Genomic DNA, 17529 nt, shown 5'->3' with positions numbered 1-17529 from the left:
TAAGTTACGTATTTTTTTACCAATGAAAACGTTTGTAAAAAATTAAAAGTTGTAGTTGCTTTTTTAAGTAATCAAAAAATTGGTGGGCAACTAGGCCTCCTCCCTCACTCCTTTTTTCTCAGAATCTTCCAATTAATTGCAATTAATTAATATGCAAATGTCGTTTTAATTATTTATGTGCGGAGGGCCAAGATCAAAACACGCATTAATTCAAAAACGTCCAGAAATTAAATAAAAAAAACCTAGTTTTTTTAAATGAAAGTAAGGAGCAAAATTAAAACTTAAACGAACAGAAATTACTCCGTATATGAAAGGGGCTTTTCCTCTTCAACGCCATGCTCTTTACGCTAAAGTTTCTTACTGTTTTAAAAATAGAGTTAAGAGAAAGAGTCAAACTTTAGCGTAAAGGGTGAGGCGTTGAGGAGGAAAAGCCCCTTTCATATACGGAGTAATTTCTGTTCGTTTTAAGTTTTAATGCTGCTCCTTACTTTCATTTTAAAAAAACTGTTTTTTTTTTTATTTCTGATACAAACACGAATCATGTTACGAAACGGTACGAAAACGAGTGAAATCCACAATCGACGAGTTACATCATGATTTGGTGTCAAATCTAGCCATATCCTGACTCAGTACAATATTACCTTAGTGCTGGCTCAGAAAACAAGAGCTAAGAGCTCATATGGCACTTGTGACGAGGTTGGAAGAGCCAAGAGCTCAAATGACATGAGCTCTAGCAAAATCCTAAGAATCAATAGACTCATTTAAAAGGAAAATCAGAGGCTTAATACCGCTCGGGATCTAAAATAAGAGCTCTGAGACACAAAGTCCTACTAAATATCAAAATTCATTAAGATCCGATCACCCACTCGTAAGCTAAAAATACATCATTTTTCTAATTTTTCCTCTCTTTTCAGCCCTCCAGATGGTCAAATCAGGAAAAACGACTTTATCAAGTCAATTTATTCTGGTCCCTGACACGCCTACCAATTTTCATCGTCCTAGCACGTCCAGAAGCACCAAACTCGCCAAAGCCCTGGATCCCCCCAACTCCCCCAAAGAGAGCGGATCCAGCCCAATTGCGTCAATCACGTGTCTACGACATTTGCTTATTCTACCCACCAAGTTTCATCTCGATCTCTCCACTCTAAGCGTTTTCCAATATTTTGGCTTCCCCACCAACTTTCCCCAACGTGACGAGATCTGGTCGGGATTTAAAATAAGAGCTCTGAGACATGAGTTGCTTCTAAATATCAAATTTCATTAGGATCCGGTCACCCGTTCGTAAGTTAAAAACACCTCAATTTTTCTAATTTTTTCGAGTTAACACCCCCACCCCCACTCCCCAAAGAGAGCAGATCCATTCCAATAATTTCGGTCAAGTATCTAGAATTTGTGCTTATTCTTCCCATCAAGTTTCATCCCGATCTCTCCACTCTTAGCGTTTTTCAAGAATTCTGTTTCCCCCACCAGTCACCTATGCCCCCTGATCCGATTCGAATTAGAAATGGGGTATCTGCGACATAAAATGTTTCTATATATGAAGTTTCATTAAGATCCGATCACCCATTCGTAAGATAAAGATACCTTAATTTTTACGTTTTCCAAGATTTCCGATTTCCCCCTCCAACTCCCCCCCCCAGTAACACCAGATCTAGTCGGGATTTAGAATACGAGCTCTGAAGCACAAGATCCTTCTAAATATCAAATTTCATTAAGATCTGAGCACCCGTTCGTAAGTTACAAATAGCTCATTTTTTTTAAATTTTCCGAGTTACACCCCCCCCCCCACTCCCCCAAAGAGAGCGGATCTGGTTCGGTTGTGTCAGTCACGTATATTGGACTTGTGCTTATTCTTCCCGCCAAGTTTCATCCTGATCTCTCCACTTTACGCGTTTTCCAAGATTTCTGATCCCCCCCAGGTCCCCCCCAATGACGATGGATACGGTTGGGATTTAAATTAAGGGGTTTGAGTTACGAGGTACTTCTAAATATGAAATTTCATTAAGATCCGATCACTCCTTCTTAAGTTAAAAATACCTCATTTTCTTTAATTTTTCGGAATGAACCCTCTCCCCCCCCCCAAATAAAGCAGATCCGTTCCAGTTATGTCAATCACGTATCTAGGACTTTTGTTTATTTTCCCCGCCAAGCTTCATCCTGATTGCTCCACTCTAAGCGTTTTCCAAGATTTTGGTTCCCCCCCAACTCCCCCAATGTCACTGGATCTGGTCAGGATTAAAAATAAGAGATCTGAGGCACGATATCCTTCTAAATATCAAATTTCATTAAGATCCCATCACCCGTTCGTAAGTTAAAAATACCTCATTTATTCTAATTTTTCCGATTTAACCGTCCTCCCACTCCCCTCCAGATGGTCGAACCGGGGAAACGACAGTTTATAATTTAATTAAGTCCTGTTCTTGATACACCTGCCAAATGTCATCGTCCTAGCTTACCTATAAATGCCTAAAAAGCAAAACCGGGAGAGACAGACCGACTAACAGAATTTGCGATCTCTATATGTCACTTGGTAGATGCCAAGTGCCATAAAAAAAAACGAGCTCAAGCTGCGGACTGACTTATCGAGAATAAAATGGGTGACCATAATGAACTTTGTTTGAGCTGGAATCAGGAAAAATCTTTGAACCTCCATCATCAGAGAGCAATTGTAAGTCTTCTATCCCTTAAATATGATCCCAGTGTCAAATTTACAGCAGTAAGATGGATATTTTGGATTATAACTACTGCCTTGCAGAATGCCGCTTTACCATGGAGCCGAAAAACCAAAACGATTTCTTAGGTCACTGTGTCTTAGTTTTTCATTAGAGGGGTCATAGCATTCAATCGAAATATAGTAGCATTCTCCTGAGGAATTTTTTCATCCTCTTCTCGTACACCCATTTCCTCTTATTTTGAGCAGATAAGCATATGAGTTTACATGTTTGTAAAAAGAGGGGAGCTATAGCACTCATTCACTTGGTTCAAATACATTCAAATGAAGAGATATTAGGGGGCAAATAATTTTTATTTGCCATAAACCAAATATTTTTTGGTTTATAACAAAAAAAATGTAAAATTTAGACTTAAAAATACACTTTTCCTGGTTTCAGCTGTCTCCTTGCTACACAAAAAGTTCACTATCCTTTTACAAGTTATTGGAGTCATTTCCTGTAATATTTTTTAACCTTTAGCTACACTGTATATAGCTTCTAAATATAGCCATTTTGTGTATTTTTTTTAAATACACCACCTTCATGGAATATGGGTTACGAAATATATATATATATATTTTTTTCTTGAGTTTTTAAATCCACCTCAGAGTTTTGTATCGATAACATTTTTGGTTTTATTCTGTCTAAAATGTGTATTTTGAGGCACCAAAATAGAAATAGGTATGTTTACATGGTACAGTTTCATACTATTAGGTATTTTTATCGCCTTTGGGCAATTACAAGCTCCATGTTTATCTAAGAATGCTTTTGCTCGCTAGTATCATATACATAGCTGGGCCACAATATTTGATTTGATGCCAAAATTGGCAGAAATTGGTAGTTCTATGGGGCATAGCTTCTTTTTTTTACTTACAAGGGAGCTAGAGTTTTTAGTTTTAGCTTGAATGAGGCCTCTTCTTATGTTACACGAATACTGCGTGAATACGATTACACAAGGAGCAGAAAACATACAATTAATCCTGCATTTATGATAATCGTTTGAGAAAACCTTTACCATCATTTGTGAAAATATATTTTTGATTTTATATTGGAAGATAGGCCTGCATTATCTTAATTATTTTTTTCTCAGTCTCTGTTAATCAGTTATGCATAAAAATATCTTCTTAAATAAATGTTTTACGCATAAAGGCTATTTTAAGCTTTGTGCTCAATTTGGCTATGCAACAAAAAATATTAAAAAAGCGAAGTCCCAGACGAGGTGTCCAGAACACTAACACATAAGATGACACGATGATTAAAAGTAAGATATTTTACAGCCAGAGGTGGTTTAAAATACATGACAGCTGTCTTCTCCACACCTGTACCTTTTTTTGAAAGATTTGATAGTAAAGCCATCCAAAACTGTTTCATAACGTCGAAAATAAGATCAAAAGAAAAGTATTCGATGAAAGATGCTCAAAAATTCTTATTGAAAGATGCTCAAAAATTATTGAGGCACACAAATCCGTGGAGACCAATAGCTATTGTGGATGTTAGAGTCAAAGGGCATTCATATGCAGAAACAGAGAGTTTTTTGGCTCCACAACTCTTAAACACGAAAAATTTATAACACGAGTAACATTTTTTATTAGGCAAAAAATAGGATGGCTTTCTTACAATTTTATTTTCAAATCCCAGTCCTCGCAAGCAAAAATTTTGCAAGCCCTATACCCATTTCTAGTGAATTTTGCTAGTAATCTTCTTAAGGATATCCTGAACTGTGAATGTTCTCTTCCATTCTCAGTTACCTGATCTTTATAAGGCGATTAAGTTGATTTACAGAAACGATCCACCTAGGAATTCTTAAAAACATATGTTTGACTTGAAATTTGGAAACTGGAAACCATAAAAATAAAAACTCGGAATTTTAAAATAGAATTCAGAAGAACAGAATAGCCTACTTTGTTCAAATGAACAAGTGTGAAAATTAGATGCTGAATTGAAAACCCCCCAAAAAAACAAAATTTTATCTTAAATAATAAAATTAATAATTTTATTTTCATAATTATGATTAGTTTTTGTACCTCACTCAAAATCCGCCATCGATATTCTCGGACATTTTGTATTATTAGAAAAAATTACCAACAATTGCTTATACTTATTTTCCGTAATTTTTCAGATACAATGTTATCACCAAAAATCTTTCGTTAATAGTTTATCAGATTAAAAAATAAAGTTTTTCTGAGAAAAGTAAAGAGCGAAGTTAAAACTTAAAAGAAAAAAAATCACATTACTTCACAGCCCGTCTAACGTATATCAATAAACTAGTGCTAATAAACCAATTGGTGATAGTTTTCTATGTTTGTAGGATTATAAAAAAAGCGCTTTACTGAAAATACAAAACAATATAGGAGTTTTGCTACAGTAAAAGTAAACCATTTAATAACACTTTTGGCAATAAAAAAATAAAGCATTTAAGGACTATTGCTTTATTTTCATTTTTATCGCTTAAATTGGCATCACCTCTGCACAATGAGCTCAGTCCAGTAATTGACTGTCGTTTTGGATCTGAAAAGGGCATTCTATGATTATTTTATACACATGTTTGAAGTGCAGAAATCTTGATATTATTAGGACTACAGGTTTGCTTTAGAATTTGCATCATAACTTGAAATTCTCCGTTATCAAACAGTTCGTGGTAACGAACTGTAGTAAGGAGCGATCCGGCTCAATAGTAACCAAAACTCTAAAAAATTGGATTTTGATATCAATAGCTACATCAAAAGAATCGCATTTTAATGCTGATTTTAGATATATAAGTTTCATCAAGTTTCGTCTTACCCATCAAAAGTTACGAGCCTGAGAAAATTTGCCTTATTTAGGAAAATAGGGGGAAACACCCCCTAAAAGTCGTAGGATCTTAACGAAAATGACACCATCAGATTCAGCGTATCAGAGAACCCTACTGTAGAAGTTTCAAGCTCCTATCTACAAAAATGTGGAATTTTGCATTTTTTGCCAGAAGACAAATCACGGGTGCGTGTTTATTTGTTTGTTTTTTTTTTTTTTTTTTTTTTCCCAGGGGTCATCGTATCGACCAAGTGGTCCTAGAATGTCGCAAGAGGGCTCATTCTAATGGAAATGAAAAGTTCTAGTGCCCTTTTTAAGTGACCAAAAAAATTGGAGGGCATCTAGGCCCCCTCCCAGGCTGATTTTTTTCCCAAAGTCAACGGATAAAAATTTTGAGATAGCCATTTTGTTCAGCATAGCCGAAAATCATAATAACTATGTATTTGGGGATGACTTACTCCCCCACAGTTCCTGGGGGAGGGGATGCAAGTTACAAACTTCAACCAGTGTTTACATATAATAATGGTTATTGGGAAGTGTACAGACGTTTTCAGGGGGATTTTTTTGGTTTTGGGGGTAGGGTTGAGGGAGGGGGCTATGTGGGAGGATCTTTCCTTGGAGAAATATGCCATGGGGGAAAAAATTCAATGAAAAGGGCGCAGGACGAATCTGGTCACGTTAGAAAAAAACGTCAAATTCAGAGCTTAATATACAATGCTGGGTGTTCGGAGCCTCTCTATTATGGAGTATAATTTGAAAATAACACAACTATACGAGCGATAAAACATATGTACCACAACCATAACTCAACTAACGAAAGAACTGCTAAGAGATAACACAACTATAAAGCGAAAACAGGCGAAAACTAACGGGAAAATAAACGAACTAAGAGGTGGAAGGGGCCCAGAGAAAAAATATAATCTTTTTTCAATTTTGAGCCTAACTTCCACAATGGAGTAATAATGTCAGAAGCCCCGAAATACCGAATTATTTTCTTTTCAAACAGTTCGTGGTAAAGAACTGTAGTAAGGGGCGACCCGGCTCAATAGTAAACGGAACTCTGAAAAACGGAATTTTGATGCTAAAAGATACATCAAAAGAATTGAATTTTCACACTGATTCTAAATATATAAGTTTCAATTAATTTAGTCTTTGTCGTCAAAAGTTACGAGCCTGAGAAAATTTGCCCTATTTTGGAAAAAAGGGGGAACATCCCCTAAAAGTCATAGAATCTTAACGAAAATCACACTATCGCATTCGGCATATCAGAGAACTCTATAGCAAAAATTTCAAGCTCATATCTAAAAAAATGTGGAATTTCATATTTTTTGCCAGAAGACAAATCACGGGTGCGTGTTTATTTGTTTGTTTGTTGTTTTTTTTTTTCTTTTCCCCAGGGGTCATCGTATCGACCAGGTGGTCTTAGAGTGTCGCAAGAGGGCTCATTCTTACGGAAATGAAAAGTTCTAGTGCCCTTTTTAAGTGATAAAAAATTGGAGGGCAAATAGGCCCCCTCCCACGCTAATTTTTTTCCAAAAGTCAACAGATTAAAATTTTAAGATAGCCATTTTGTTCCGCATAGTCGAAAACCATAATAACTATGTCTTTGGGAATGACTTACTCCCCCATAATTCCTGGGGAGGGGCTGCAAGTTACAGACTTTGACCAGTGTTTACATATAGTAATGGTTATTGGGAAGTGTACAGACGTTTTCATTGGGATTTTTTGGTTTGGGGGGTGGGGTTGATGGGAGAGGGCTTTGTGGGAGGATCTTTCCTTTGAGGAATATGTCATAGGGGAAGAAAAATTCAATGAAAAGGGCGCAGGATTTTCTAGCATTACTATAAAAAAAAAACAATGAAAAAATAAACATGAAAACATTTTTTCAAATGAAAGTAAGGAATAGCATTGAAATTTAAAACGAACAGAGATTATTACGCATATGAGGGGTTCTAAAAATACTTTTGCATAAAGAGCGAGGTATTTAGGAGGAGATAAATTCCTCGCTCTTTATGCTAAAATATTTTTAGTAATTTCAACTATTTATTCTACGGCCTTTTTGATTCAGGGGTTCTACGGCCCCATTCTTAAAGAATTGGGACAAAACTTACAATTTAGTGTAAAGAGCGAGGTATTAACGAGGGTACAAACCCCCTCGTACACATAATAAAAATATAAGAATATAAAAGTTTGTTACGTAAGTTAATTCTTAAGTTACGTATATTTTTTACTAATAAAAACGTTCGTTGAAAATTAAAAGTTCTAGTAGCCTTTTTAAGTAACCGAAAAATTGGAGGGCAGCTAGGCCTCCTTCCCCACCCCTTATTTCTCAAAATCGTCTGATCAAAACTAAGAGAAAGCCATTTAGCCAAAAAAAAATTAATATACTAATTTCATTTTAACAATTTATGTGCGGAGAGCCAAAATCAAACATGCATTAATTCAAAAACGTTCAGAAATTAAATAAAAAAAAAACTAGTTTTTTTAACTGAAAGTAAGGAGCGACATTAAAACTTAAAACGAACAGAAATTACTCCGTATATGAAATGGGTTGTCCCCTCCGCAGTCCCTCGCTCTTTACGCTAAAGTTTGACTCTTTGCCACAATTCTACTTTTTAAAACAATTAAAAACTTAAGCGTAAAGAGCGAGGGACTGCGGAGGGGACAACCCATTTCATATACGGAGTAATTTCTGTTCGTTTTAAGTTTTAATGTCGCTCCTTACTTTCAGTTAAAAAAACTAGTTTTTTTTTTATTTAATATAGAGAAAAATTACCGGATTTCTATAGTTCATATTATGGTTTATTTGTTCTTCATTTCGAGTAATAGTAGGTGAGACCAAGGTGTTACCTGATAAATCAATCTGCTATTTTTCTATGCTGTCTAATGACCTTGCACTTGTTAAAATAATACTTATTTTTATGCCTAAGTTTATAAGACAATTTTAATTGTGTATTGAAAGTTGCTGACATCACAGCTCGTGTTATACTATGAAAAGCGTTACAGATTAGTTTGTTGTTGTGAGGCTACGTACTCATTTTTTACTCCTAAATCAATATTCTTGCTTTTTATGCTTGGTTTTTGTGTTTTCAGTAAAGCGCTAGTTTTTTATAATCCTACAAACATAGGGAACTATCACCAGCTGGTTTGTTTGCACTAGTTTTATCGATATACATTAGACAGGCTGTGAGGTAATATTTTTTGTTTGTTTTAAGTTTCAACTTCGCTCTTTACTTGCCTCAGAAAAACTTTGTTTTTTAAAATTATTCTTTGCCCGTTTTTAATTAAACAATCATATAGAAGGCACAAAACCATTATTGAAAAAAATACCCGATAGTAGGGTCATATTATCACCAAAATCATACTTATTGGAACTTCGATCTATATTGAACCAAGTGGCTATCTCAAAATCTTGGTTGGACGTCGTTGGGGGAGAGGGGGTGCAGAGAGAGAAAGTTAGGTACCCTCCAATCTTTTTGGTAATAAAAAAGGCACTAGCCTTTTTTATTAATTTTTAATTTTGGTTCGAATGAGCCATTCAACATCTCTCTATGATGTTCGGGTAACTCGCTAAGCCTGCTAATGTTGCAGTAGCCTGATGGTGAGCACACTGTTTATGAAACTTACTAAGGGGGCTGAGAGGGGGATTATACCGGAGAAGTTCTTGTAAACCACCAATTAGGTTCTTGTAAACATCCAAGTTGGACGACAATTATTACAACGGTACCATTTTATACTTCCATGCTTTTCCACTTAAAAAGTGTCACCGAAATTGCTGTTTTTAATGCTATATGACATTCACGGATGGTGGGAATGATAAAAACCGCGTATATATAAGCAAAAGCTTTCAAAAGGAACCATTAAATATCTATCTAAGAAGATATGGTAGCCCACTAGCCCCAGGTTTACCATTTGAGACATGGCACCAAAAGTGCCATTTTTAGTGTTATTTTGCACTTGTAAACGGTGGAATTTATAGAATGAACGTAAATATGAGTGATATGAGCTATTAAACATCTATTTATTACGTTCTGTTTGCATGATAGCACTACCCCTTGAAAAATGACATAAAAAGTAGTATTTTTAGTGCCGTGTGGCACTTGTAGACGGTGGAGTTTATAAAAAGAACGTAGATAAGAGAAATATATTTTAAATGAACCATTTAACATTTTTGTGATGTTCTGGTAGGCTTTAAATAGATTAGGTTGGAGGAGAAGCGTGCGTAGCTGTGTTGGCCTCAGTCAGCTTGGTGCTGCAGTGGGTTATTAGTAGTAGTAGTAGTAGTACCGGTGCAAAAAAGTGATTTTCCTTGCTGTTCAAGGTGTGGGACTGTAACTACCTAATAAAGGTTTTCAATCAATGGTGCACTTTTAATTTTGATTTGACGCCATTTTCAAGAGGTTTCAGACTTATTTCCAAATCACCATAATTTTTTAATCACAATAAACTTCTACCTTTAAGATAAACCGAAATAATGGTTACCGTTCCTGAATCAGGGTCAGATGGCAATTTTTTCACTGGGCAGTTTTTTCTTTCAAAACGTGTTTTCAACTTCTGTTTTCTATAGAATAGAATATGATTTATTGGCTAAAATAGCACACAAGCTAGCATAAGCACGTCAGAACAATTATAATTACAATGATAAAATAAATGTTAAGGGATAAACATAGTTACAAAGTTAAATCAATTATTAAAATGCGAAACAAAATAGGGAACGAAAGAGTTTTTGTACCTCATTGTCAACATTTGGGGACACAAGTCAAGTTGAGTATTTGGAGCTCTACGAGCATTAAGTCTTGTATTGGGAAGGATTGGGGGGTTTTCTTTGAAGGGGGGAAGAAGACGTCGATGTTAGTCAGAACTAAGGCACTTGTGCCCGAAGTTCATGGTAAGGAAGTGACGTCGTGATTCCAATGTAGTGAGTTCAAGTCTAGCCAAACCTTCATCATAAGTAGTATAGGACGTCCCCAGTATAATTTTTATAGCTCTTTTTTGAATGCTTTCAATTTTAGAACATTGGGATTTGGTCAGTCCAGGGTGCCAGACAGGGCAAGCATATTCAAGACAAGGTCTTATATAAGAACAATAAATTATTTTAAGGTTCTGGATTGATATGGAGAACCTTTTAAGAAGGGAGAAAGATCTAAGGAGAAAACCACCTGTTTTAAATAAGTGAAAAGAGTGAGATTTCCATTTGAGGTCATTGTCCATGTGCACACCAAGTAGCTTAACCATGTTTAAGTTTGGGATGCAAAGGTAATTATTGATTGGGGGTATATTTTTTAAAAAGGAGAATAGCATTAAACTGCTTTTCGGTATGCTCAGATTGAGTTTAACATTCGCAAGATCATTCTTTAAGTTGTTAATGAGTGAGTCAAGTTTAACGCCCAAAGTGTTTGAGGTTTGACAAAGGTTAAGTAATGTCAAATCATCCGCAAATTTAAAAGTGTTGTCAAAGTTTGGTAAAACATTGTTAAAAACAATTAAGAATGCTAAAGGACCCAATTTAGTCCCTTGGGGTGCTCCACAGGAAATTGAGGTAAAACCAGATGAATCTCCGTTAGGAAGGACTAAACATTGCTCACAACCAGATAAAAAACTAGCTACTATACGTAAAACAAAATCTCTGACACCTAAAGCCCTTGCATTATCAATAACTGTCTGATGATCCAAGTTGTCAAAGGCTTTACTAATATCAGCAAAAACAGCCTCAACGTAGGAACTACTTAACTCAAGATGTTTGAAAACAGTGTCAAGTATATAACATAAACAATGGGTGGTGCTATGATTCGGCCTAAAGCCAAACTGATTTGGGTTAATTTTATCTTGAATATCATCAAAGAGGAAATTGTAAATAAAACTTTCAAAAATTTTAGAGAAAACAGAGGTTTTTGATATTGGTCTTAAGTCAGAGGGGACTTTTGGGGTCTTGTTTTTTGGTATAGGTGATATAATAGCTCGTTTAAAACACACTGGAAAAATACCATCTACAAGACATTGCTTAAAAATTGCAGTTAGAGGTACACTTAAATAATGGGCACATTTCACAATCAATTTGGTAGGGATATCACCTGGGTAAACTGACTTATTTGTATCAAGATTTTCGAGTTTAAGCTGGGTCTGATGTATTCTAATCACAGGAATGTCACTCACTGCACTGTTGGCCGGCATATTTTGGAGTGGCGGGTGAGTTCTACAAGTTGAAGAAAAATAATCGTTTATGATGTCTGCACTCACTGGGTTGCCATTACTATCCAGTAAGAGAAACTTAGAAGAGACCTTTCCCATGAGATCTTGGATACATTTGTGTAAATTCTTAGGGTTCGAACACAGTAACTTATTGAGCACGTGAGCACCATGCTCTTTTCTTGCTTTACGAATTTCACTAATAATAATGTTTCGAAGTTTTCGAGATTCCTGGAAAAATCCTTCCTTAAAGAGTCTATCACGTTCATTTGTTAGGCACAAAATTTTTTTATTTATCCATGGTTTACAATTGGATTTGTAACTGACTTTTTTCACTGGAAAGGTGTCACAGTATAACTGGAAAAGTTCAGCTGAAAACTTAGAAGCCATTTCATCACCATTGGTAAGACATAGGATATTGGCCCAGGATTTGGAGCTAAGTTTTACTTTGAAATGGGCAATCTTCTCGTCAGTAATGGGTCTATATGAATAACTGATCAATGGTTTAGGGGGAAAGGATAATAAAGGGGTCCAAAAGATGCATAGATGGTCACTTGCCCCTAATGGAGGGGCTATTTTCGGGGCAGAGTAGTAATCTTCAACGTTGGTAAAAATCAAGTCTAGGGTTTTATCACTGCGTGTAGGTGACTTTACTACCTGGTCAAGACTAAGAGCAGCGCTAAGCCACTTTTGGTCTAGCTCATTAAAATCACCACATAATGTAATTGCAGCATAGGGGTACTTGTGGCGAATTCTGTCAGTATAAAGTTGCAAATATGCCGTCAGCTCCTTCTTAAATCCACTACGGGGAGGGTAATAAATAATACAAAAAATCATGCAAGATACGTCTTTTGGGAGGTTTTTGGGTCTGGTCCAGAGCCATAAAACTTCAGTTTTGGAGTTGTTCTCTATTTCAGAAAATGATAGAATCCGATTTGGGAGGGTACACTTACAAAAAAAAGCAACTCCTCCACCATGAGATAGAGGAATACCATCTTTGTCCAATCTGGGCTTAAAATGGGAGTCATAATTAGGAATCGAGCAAGAATCTTCTGTAGCAGACCATGTTTCTGTAGGGCAAGCAATATCAATCTGGTTTTTGCCAAGAATAATTTGTAGTTCCTCCATTTTATTTACTAGTGACCTTACATTCGCAAGAAGGATTCTAGGAAATGAGTAGGAGTGACGTATCGTACCAGGGTTATTGGCACACACTTTCCTAGCCGGGTTTACTTTCCCTTTGTCAGCAATAGAGCCGCTGCTCATGGTCTTATGCTCAATTAGTTTTTTGGTCCTCTTAAGAGAAGTTCACTAATACTACCAGCTGTTCTAAACCGTTTGGGTACATCATTGCGAAAGAATGTTTGTATGCTTTTTCTTTTCACATAAGACATTTGCACAATCTGTCTTTTCAGAGCAATTACAGATTCTGGCAGCTGAATTAGAAGGGGCTGGTATCTTGAAACAGAATTCTGAGTGGTTGGTTTTTTCTCCCCCAGCCTGGTTGCCTTTAATATTGTTGGCACTGGAAGTTGAAACTGGTTTTGAATTATTTGCTTCACTTGAGTTACATCATCAACTCCTTCTAGTTCCGGTATATTTTTTACAATAATATTCATTTTTCTCCGTTGTGCTTCATGATGGCAGAAGGTTTCTTCCCTTACAATTTCTCGTATCTCATCAGTCTGCTGGGAAGTCTGGGTGTATTTTTCTTCAATTTTCTGCAACCGAGAGTTAAGGTCAAGAAATGCACCATCTACATATTTATGCATTTCTTCATAGCTAGGCTTCTGGGCAAGCTCAGTTCGTAGCAGAGCTATTTCAGATGAAATCTGTCGGACTGAAATATCAATTCTTGTAATCAAATCATACAGCACCTGGGACTCAGCAGAGAGTTTAGGTATCGGTCTACCAAGTGAAGTAGTTGGGGGGTTTGGGTCCTTCCTCGAATCAACTGGGTTCCCATCCACTGTCTGATGTGATGTGGTGCTATTTGAGGGATTTTTGCCCCTGTTTGTAGCACTGAAGGCTGGACTATAAGAATTTGTTGCTTGCCTGATTCTGGTTGTTCGGGTCATTTTTATAATTTACTTCGTGAGAGTTCAACAAGAAAAAGGACAATATAATGAGTACAGTAAACTAGCCTTTGTTTCTTGGTTTTATAAAATAGACAAGACAAGACTTTCCTCTATCAGAGTAAAAACAATGCTGGTTGTAGATATGGATCTGATCAAGATAATCTTGACTTCTTCTTTACTTCTTAACACCTTTCTATTCACCTCTCACCTTTATCGTAATATAATTGACTATAATATCAGAAATTATAATTATTTTCGCAACTGATAAATCTTGACCTATATGATATATAAGCCATAAAAATATCAATAAGAGAATTCACAGTTCCCAAGGGAATTTTTACTCAAGTTTCAAAATAATCCGCTTATTTATAATTCATTTGGTCACTGAATTAATTATTATGAATATATTGGCTACGGGTCAGGTAGTGATTGATAATCCTTTACCAAATATTAGTTACAGGTTCAATCCAAAAATAGGTCCTCATACCTTGAACTCTGAATCGATACTGATTCAGAGCTATTGGCTACGGTTTGTTCTTTACTAGGATGCAGCTACTGCTGCAACCCTGATATTTGGAAGGTGGAAAAACATTTTTAACATGAAAGACATGCATATATTTTTCCCTTATTCTTAACAAATACCTTATCTAGAAATAACTGAAGATTATCTTGGATTATAAATCGTACTATTAATTAAAGTACTACATTATAAGAAATGATCAATCTCACCTAAAAAAAATTCCATACAAAATTTAGCCCCGACACAATCAATAGAGAGAAGCGCTTTGTCATACCGGACTACAACAAATTCAAAATATTTAAATTTTTAAATCATAAACTGAATTTGAGTTTTCTCAATGTTCAAAAAACCGAAAAAAGGTTTGCTTAATAGTCGAACAGTTCGTGGTAACGAACTACAATTATGAAGTGACTCGGCTAAATAGTAACAAATGGCGTAATTTCGTCAAAATCCAAGGGGGGGGGGGCAAAGTCAAAGCCGATTTACCCAAATCAAATGAAAATGACTGCAAAAAACTGTATAATAGCTCATTTGGAATCATGAAGGTATTATTTAGTACTATAAAGGTACTTTACTGTATAATAAAGGTAAATATGCAGTAAAAAATTGATCTGTTTCTGTTGATGTTGAATTGTGCAGGTTTATCTTAGTTTTGAAAAGATTTTAGCTATATTTCAGGGGGGCAAACTAGGGTCTAGGGGGAAAACCAAAGTCTGGGAAGGGCGGTTACCCCCCAGTCCTATAGCAAATTTTGACTTCCGGCAGTAACCGAAACTCTAGAAGAAGATAGTTTGTTAACAACTAATACATCAAAAGTATTGTCATTTTTATGCTGGTTCCAAATATGTAAAACTCATTAAGTTTAATGTTACCAATCAAAAGAAACGAGCTTCAGGAAATTTGCCTGATTTTTGAAAAAAGAGGCTATACACCAAAAGAGTCAAGCGACCTCACTGAAAATCACACTGTTCTATTTAGCATATCATAATAAGTATCCCCTCAATCTACAAAGGCAGACCCAAAGCTACTACTCTTTTCTTCGTTAAATGATTTAAGATGACGAAGAAGTTTAACGGAAACCCTCGCAGGGCAAAGACGCCGGTGCTTGTTAAGCAATAAGAAATGTTTTCTTCTAGATGCAGGTGTTGATTGTTGAAAAACCTGTGAGGGCCAGGAAAAAGCCTTCAGGGGCTCCCACAATCAGGTTTTTTTGTTGTTACGTAATAATGAATGTTTTCTGAAAGATGCAGGTGTTTGTTACATAATAGGAAGTGTTTTTTCTTTGGTTGTTTAAAAAACCTCTGATGGCCAGGAAAAAACCTTCAAGGACCCCCTCAAGTAAGTACATGGTCTGAATCAATCATAACCCCAATATTTTCATGCTTCATACACGGAAAAGCCATTTCGTGTCAACAACCAAAGGTTTTCCACCATTTTCTAGGGCCAAAACCGTTATAATGTCTAGACGTCTATTGATTTTTCTAGGAACAAAGGTTGGTTATTCATGGCAAACAAAGTGTGTACCGCAATTTCCCAGGAAACAGAAGCGTCACGTGATCCACTATTGATTCTTCTCTAGGAAGAACCGAGTAATTGTCTTAGTTCTCGGGGGTTAGAAAGCCCGATCTCAGACGAGCTTCCCCATCAAGCTTAAGATATTGAAACTGAGACAACTCAAGTTTAAAAAAAGGATATGTCTCAAAGATACCAACAGGTAAGGCTCTTTCTATGTACCCCCCTAAAAAAAGGTGCGCATACCCAAATTTAAACCTACTATAACTCTCTATAATGGATAAACAGCTAAAACCTTACCTCATCCCTCACAAAAAGTTTTATCATGACAAGATACATTCTACTCTAAATTTGCCCCCTTTTAAATCGCATTGAATAATCAAGGCTTAATTCTGACAACAGGGTTAAGCAAGAGTTAATTAGTATCCGTCAGATTTTTTGGCCTAAAGTGAACAACCGGTGCTGCAACAATTCCGCAAAAGGGTGAATTCTTAATAGCTGGTAAATTAAATCCTATGTTAGTGTTTAACCAGAGCAAGTAAATTACAAATAAATATGTTTTTTGTGATGAAATTGACCAGTTATTTCCTAAATTAAATACTTTTCTTAGAGGGGTGACCTATATTCTGACAGGTTCAATTTTAAGCTGAAAACATAAGCTGTTATTGCAAGTTAATTTTCGAAAGAAGAGTAACTTTTAACACCTGCATTCTGTGCTAAGTTCCAAGCTAAGAGTATATATGAAAAAAGGAGCGATATTTCAAGGGAAAAACGTATTATTTTCGCAAAAAAATAAGAGACAATGCTTAAATTGATTACACATTTTGGCGAGGATTCAATAGTAGAGAATATGACATATGTCTTTTTTATTATAGTCATGAATTATCATCCGAACCCCTTCCCCTTAATAAGGTCACATGTAAACCTTCGCTAGAGACTAAAAGTTTAGTGTTTGTTATAGCTTTTTTCCTCTAGAGGGCCCTATTTGTCTCCTCGAGAGGGCCCCTTTGTCTTCCTCTAGAGGGCCTGTCCAAAAAATGTTAGTTTAGCTACTTTCTGCTATTCTGGCAAGGAGTTAGGTTAGAAAGATGAAACTTTCAGAGACGGGTCTAAAAACTTGTCCTAGGAAGCTATTTGACGCATATACCAAACCGAATTTATCGCTCTTTAAGGAAATAACTGCATATCAATGTGCAGGGGACCAAAAGAAACCCTGTATTCTCAATTGATTACTGCACTGTGATCTGAATTTCAAATTCTTGACCGGGAATTCTTACCCTCACTAAAATTTTTAGGCAACTGAATAATGCCATTTTTTTATATCTTTTCTATATCATTCTTTGAAATAAAATTTTCTTTTGACCTCGTGGGGGCGTGAAAACTACTTCTAAGCTTATATACTTGTGTATAAAACTGACGAATTGAGCTGAAGAGTTAATATAGATTTGACGATAGGCTTATGACAATAATAAAGAAGGGGAAAATTAAGCAGGCACCAAGGGTATTAGGGTAAAGGGATGATTTATTAGTGAAAAATTTAACGGGAAACTATGACTTATAATCCATTTACTTCATGAAAAAAACTATAATTTTATTTCTATTTAAGAAAAATTCGGACCACTGCCCCCTATCCACAAAAATCAAGGCCAAGCGAAGAAATCCCCCTACTACGATCACCTCGAGACTAACGGTCATTATATATGGCACGAATACCGGCCCATTCACACCCCCA

The 17529-nt window shown here is 36.0% G+C and overlaps 2 protein-coding genes across 2 annotated transcripts in view; both read right to left on the bottom strand.

Moving 5' to 3' along the window:
• Positions 1-17529, bottom strand: part of LOC136038759 (uncharacterized) — a 122677-nt gene that overhangs the window by 64679 nt on the left and 40469 nt on the right. The gene's annotated exons all lie outside the window — the stretch shown is intronic.
• LOC136038402 (uncharacterized) lies at positions 2580-12953 on the bottom strand. Its single transcript, XM_065721474.1, has 2 exons — positions 11486-12953; positions 2580-2683 (listed from the first exon to the last, which is right to left on the bottom strand). Exons 1-2 carry the CDS (start codon positions 12951-12953, stop codon positions 2580-2582), a joined length of 1572 nt encoding a protein of 523 aa, XP_065577546.1.

The sequence above is a fragment of the Artemia franciscana genome, chromosome 18 (assembly GCF_032884065.1).
Source record: "Artemia franciscana chromosome 18, ASM3288406v1, whole genome shotgun sequence".
Lineage (NCBI taxonomy): Eukaryota > Metazoa > Arthropoda > Branchiopoda > Anostraca > Artemiidae > Artemia > Artemia franciscana.
This window is presented reverse-complemented; position numbering and strand designations above follow the sequence as displayed.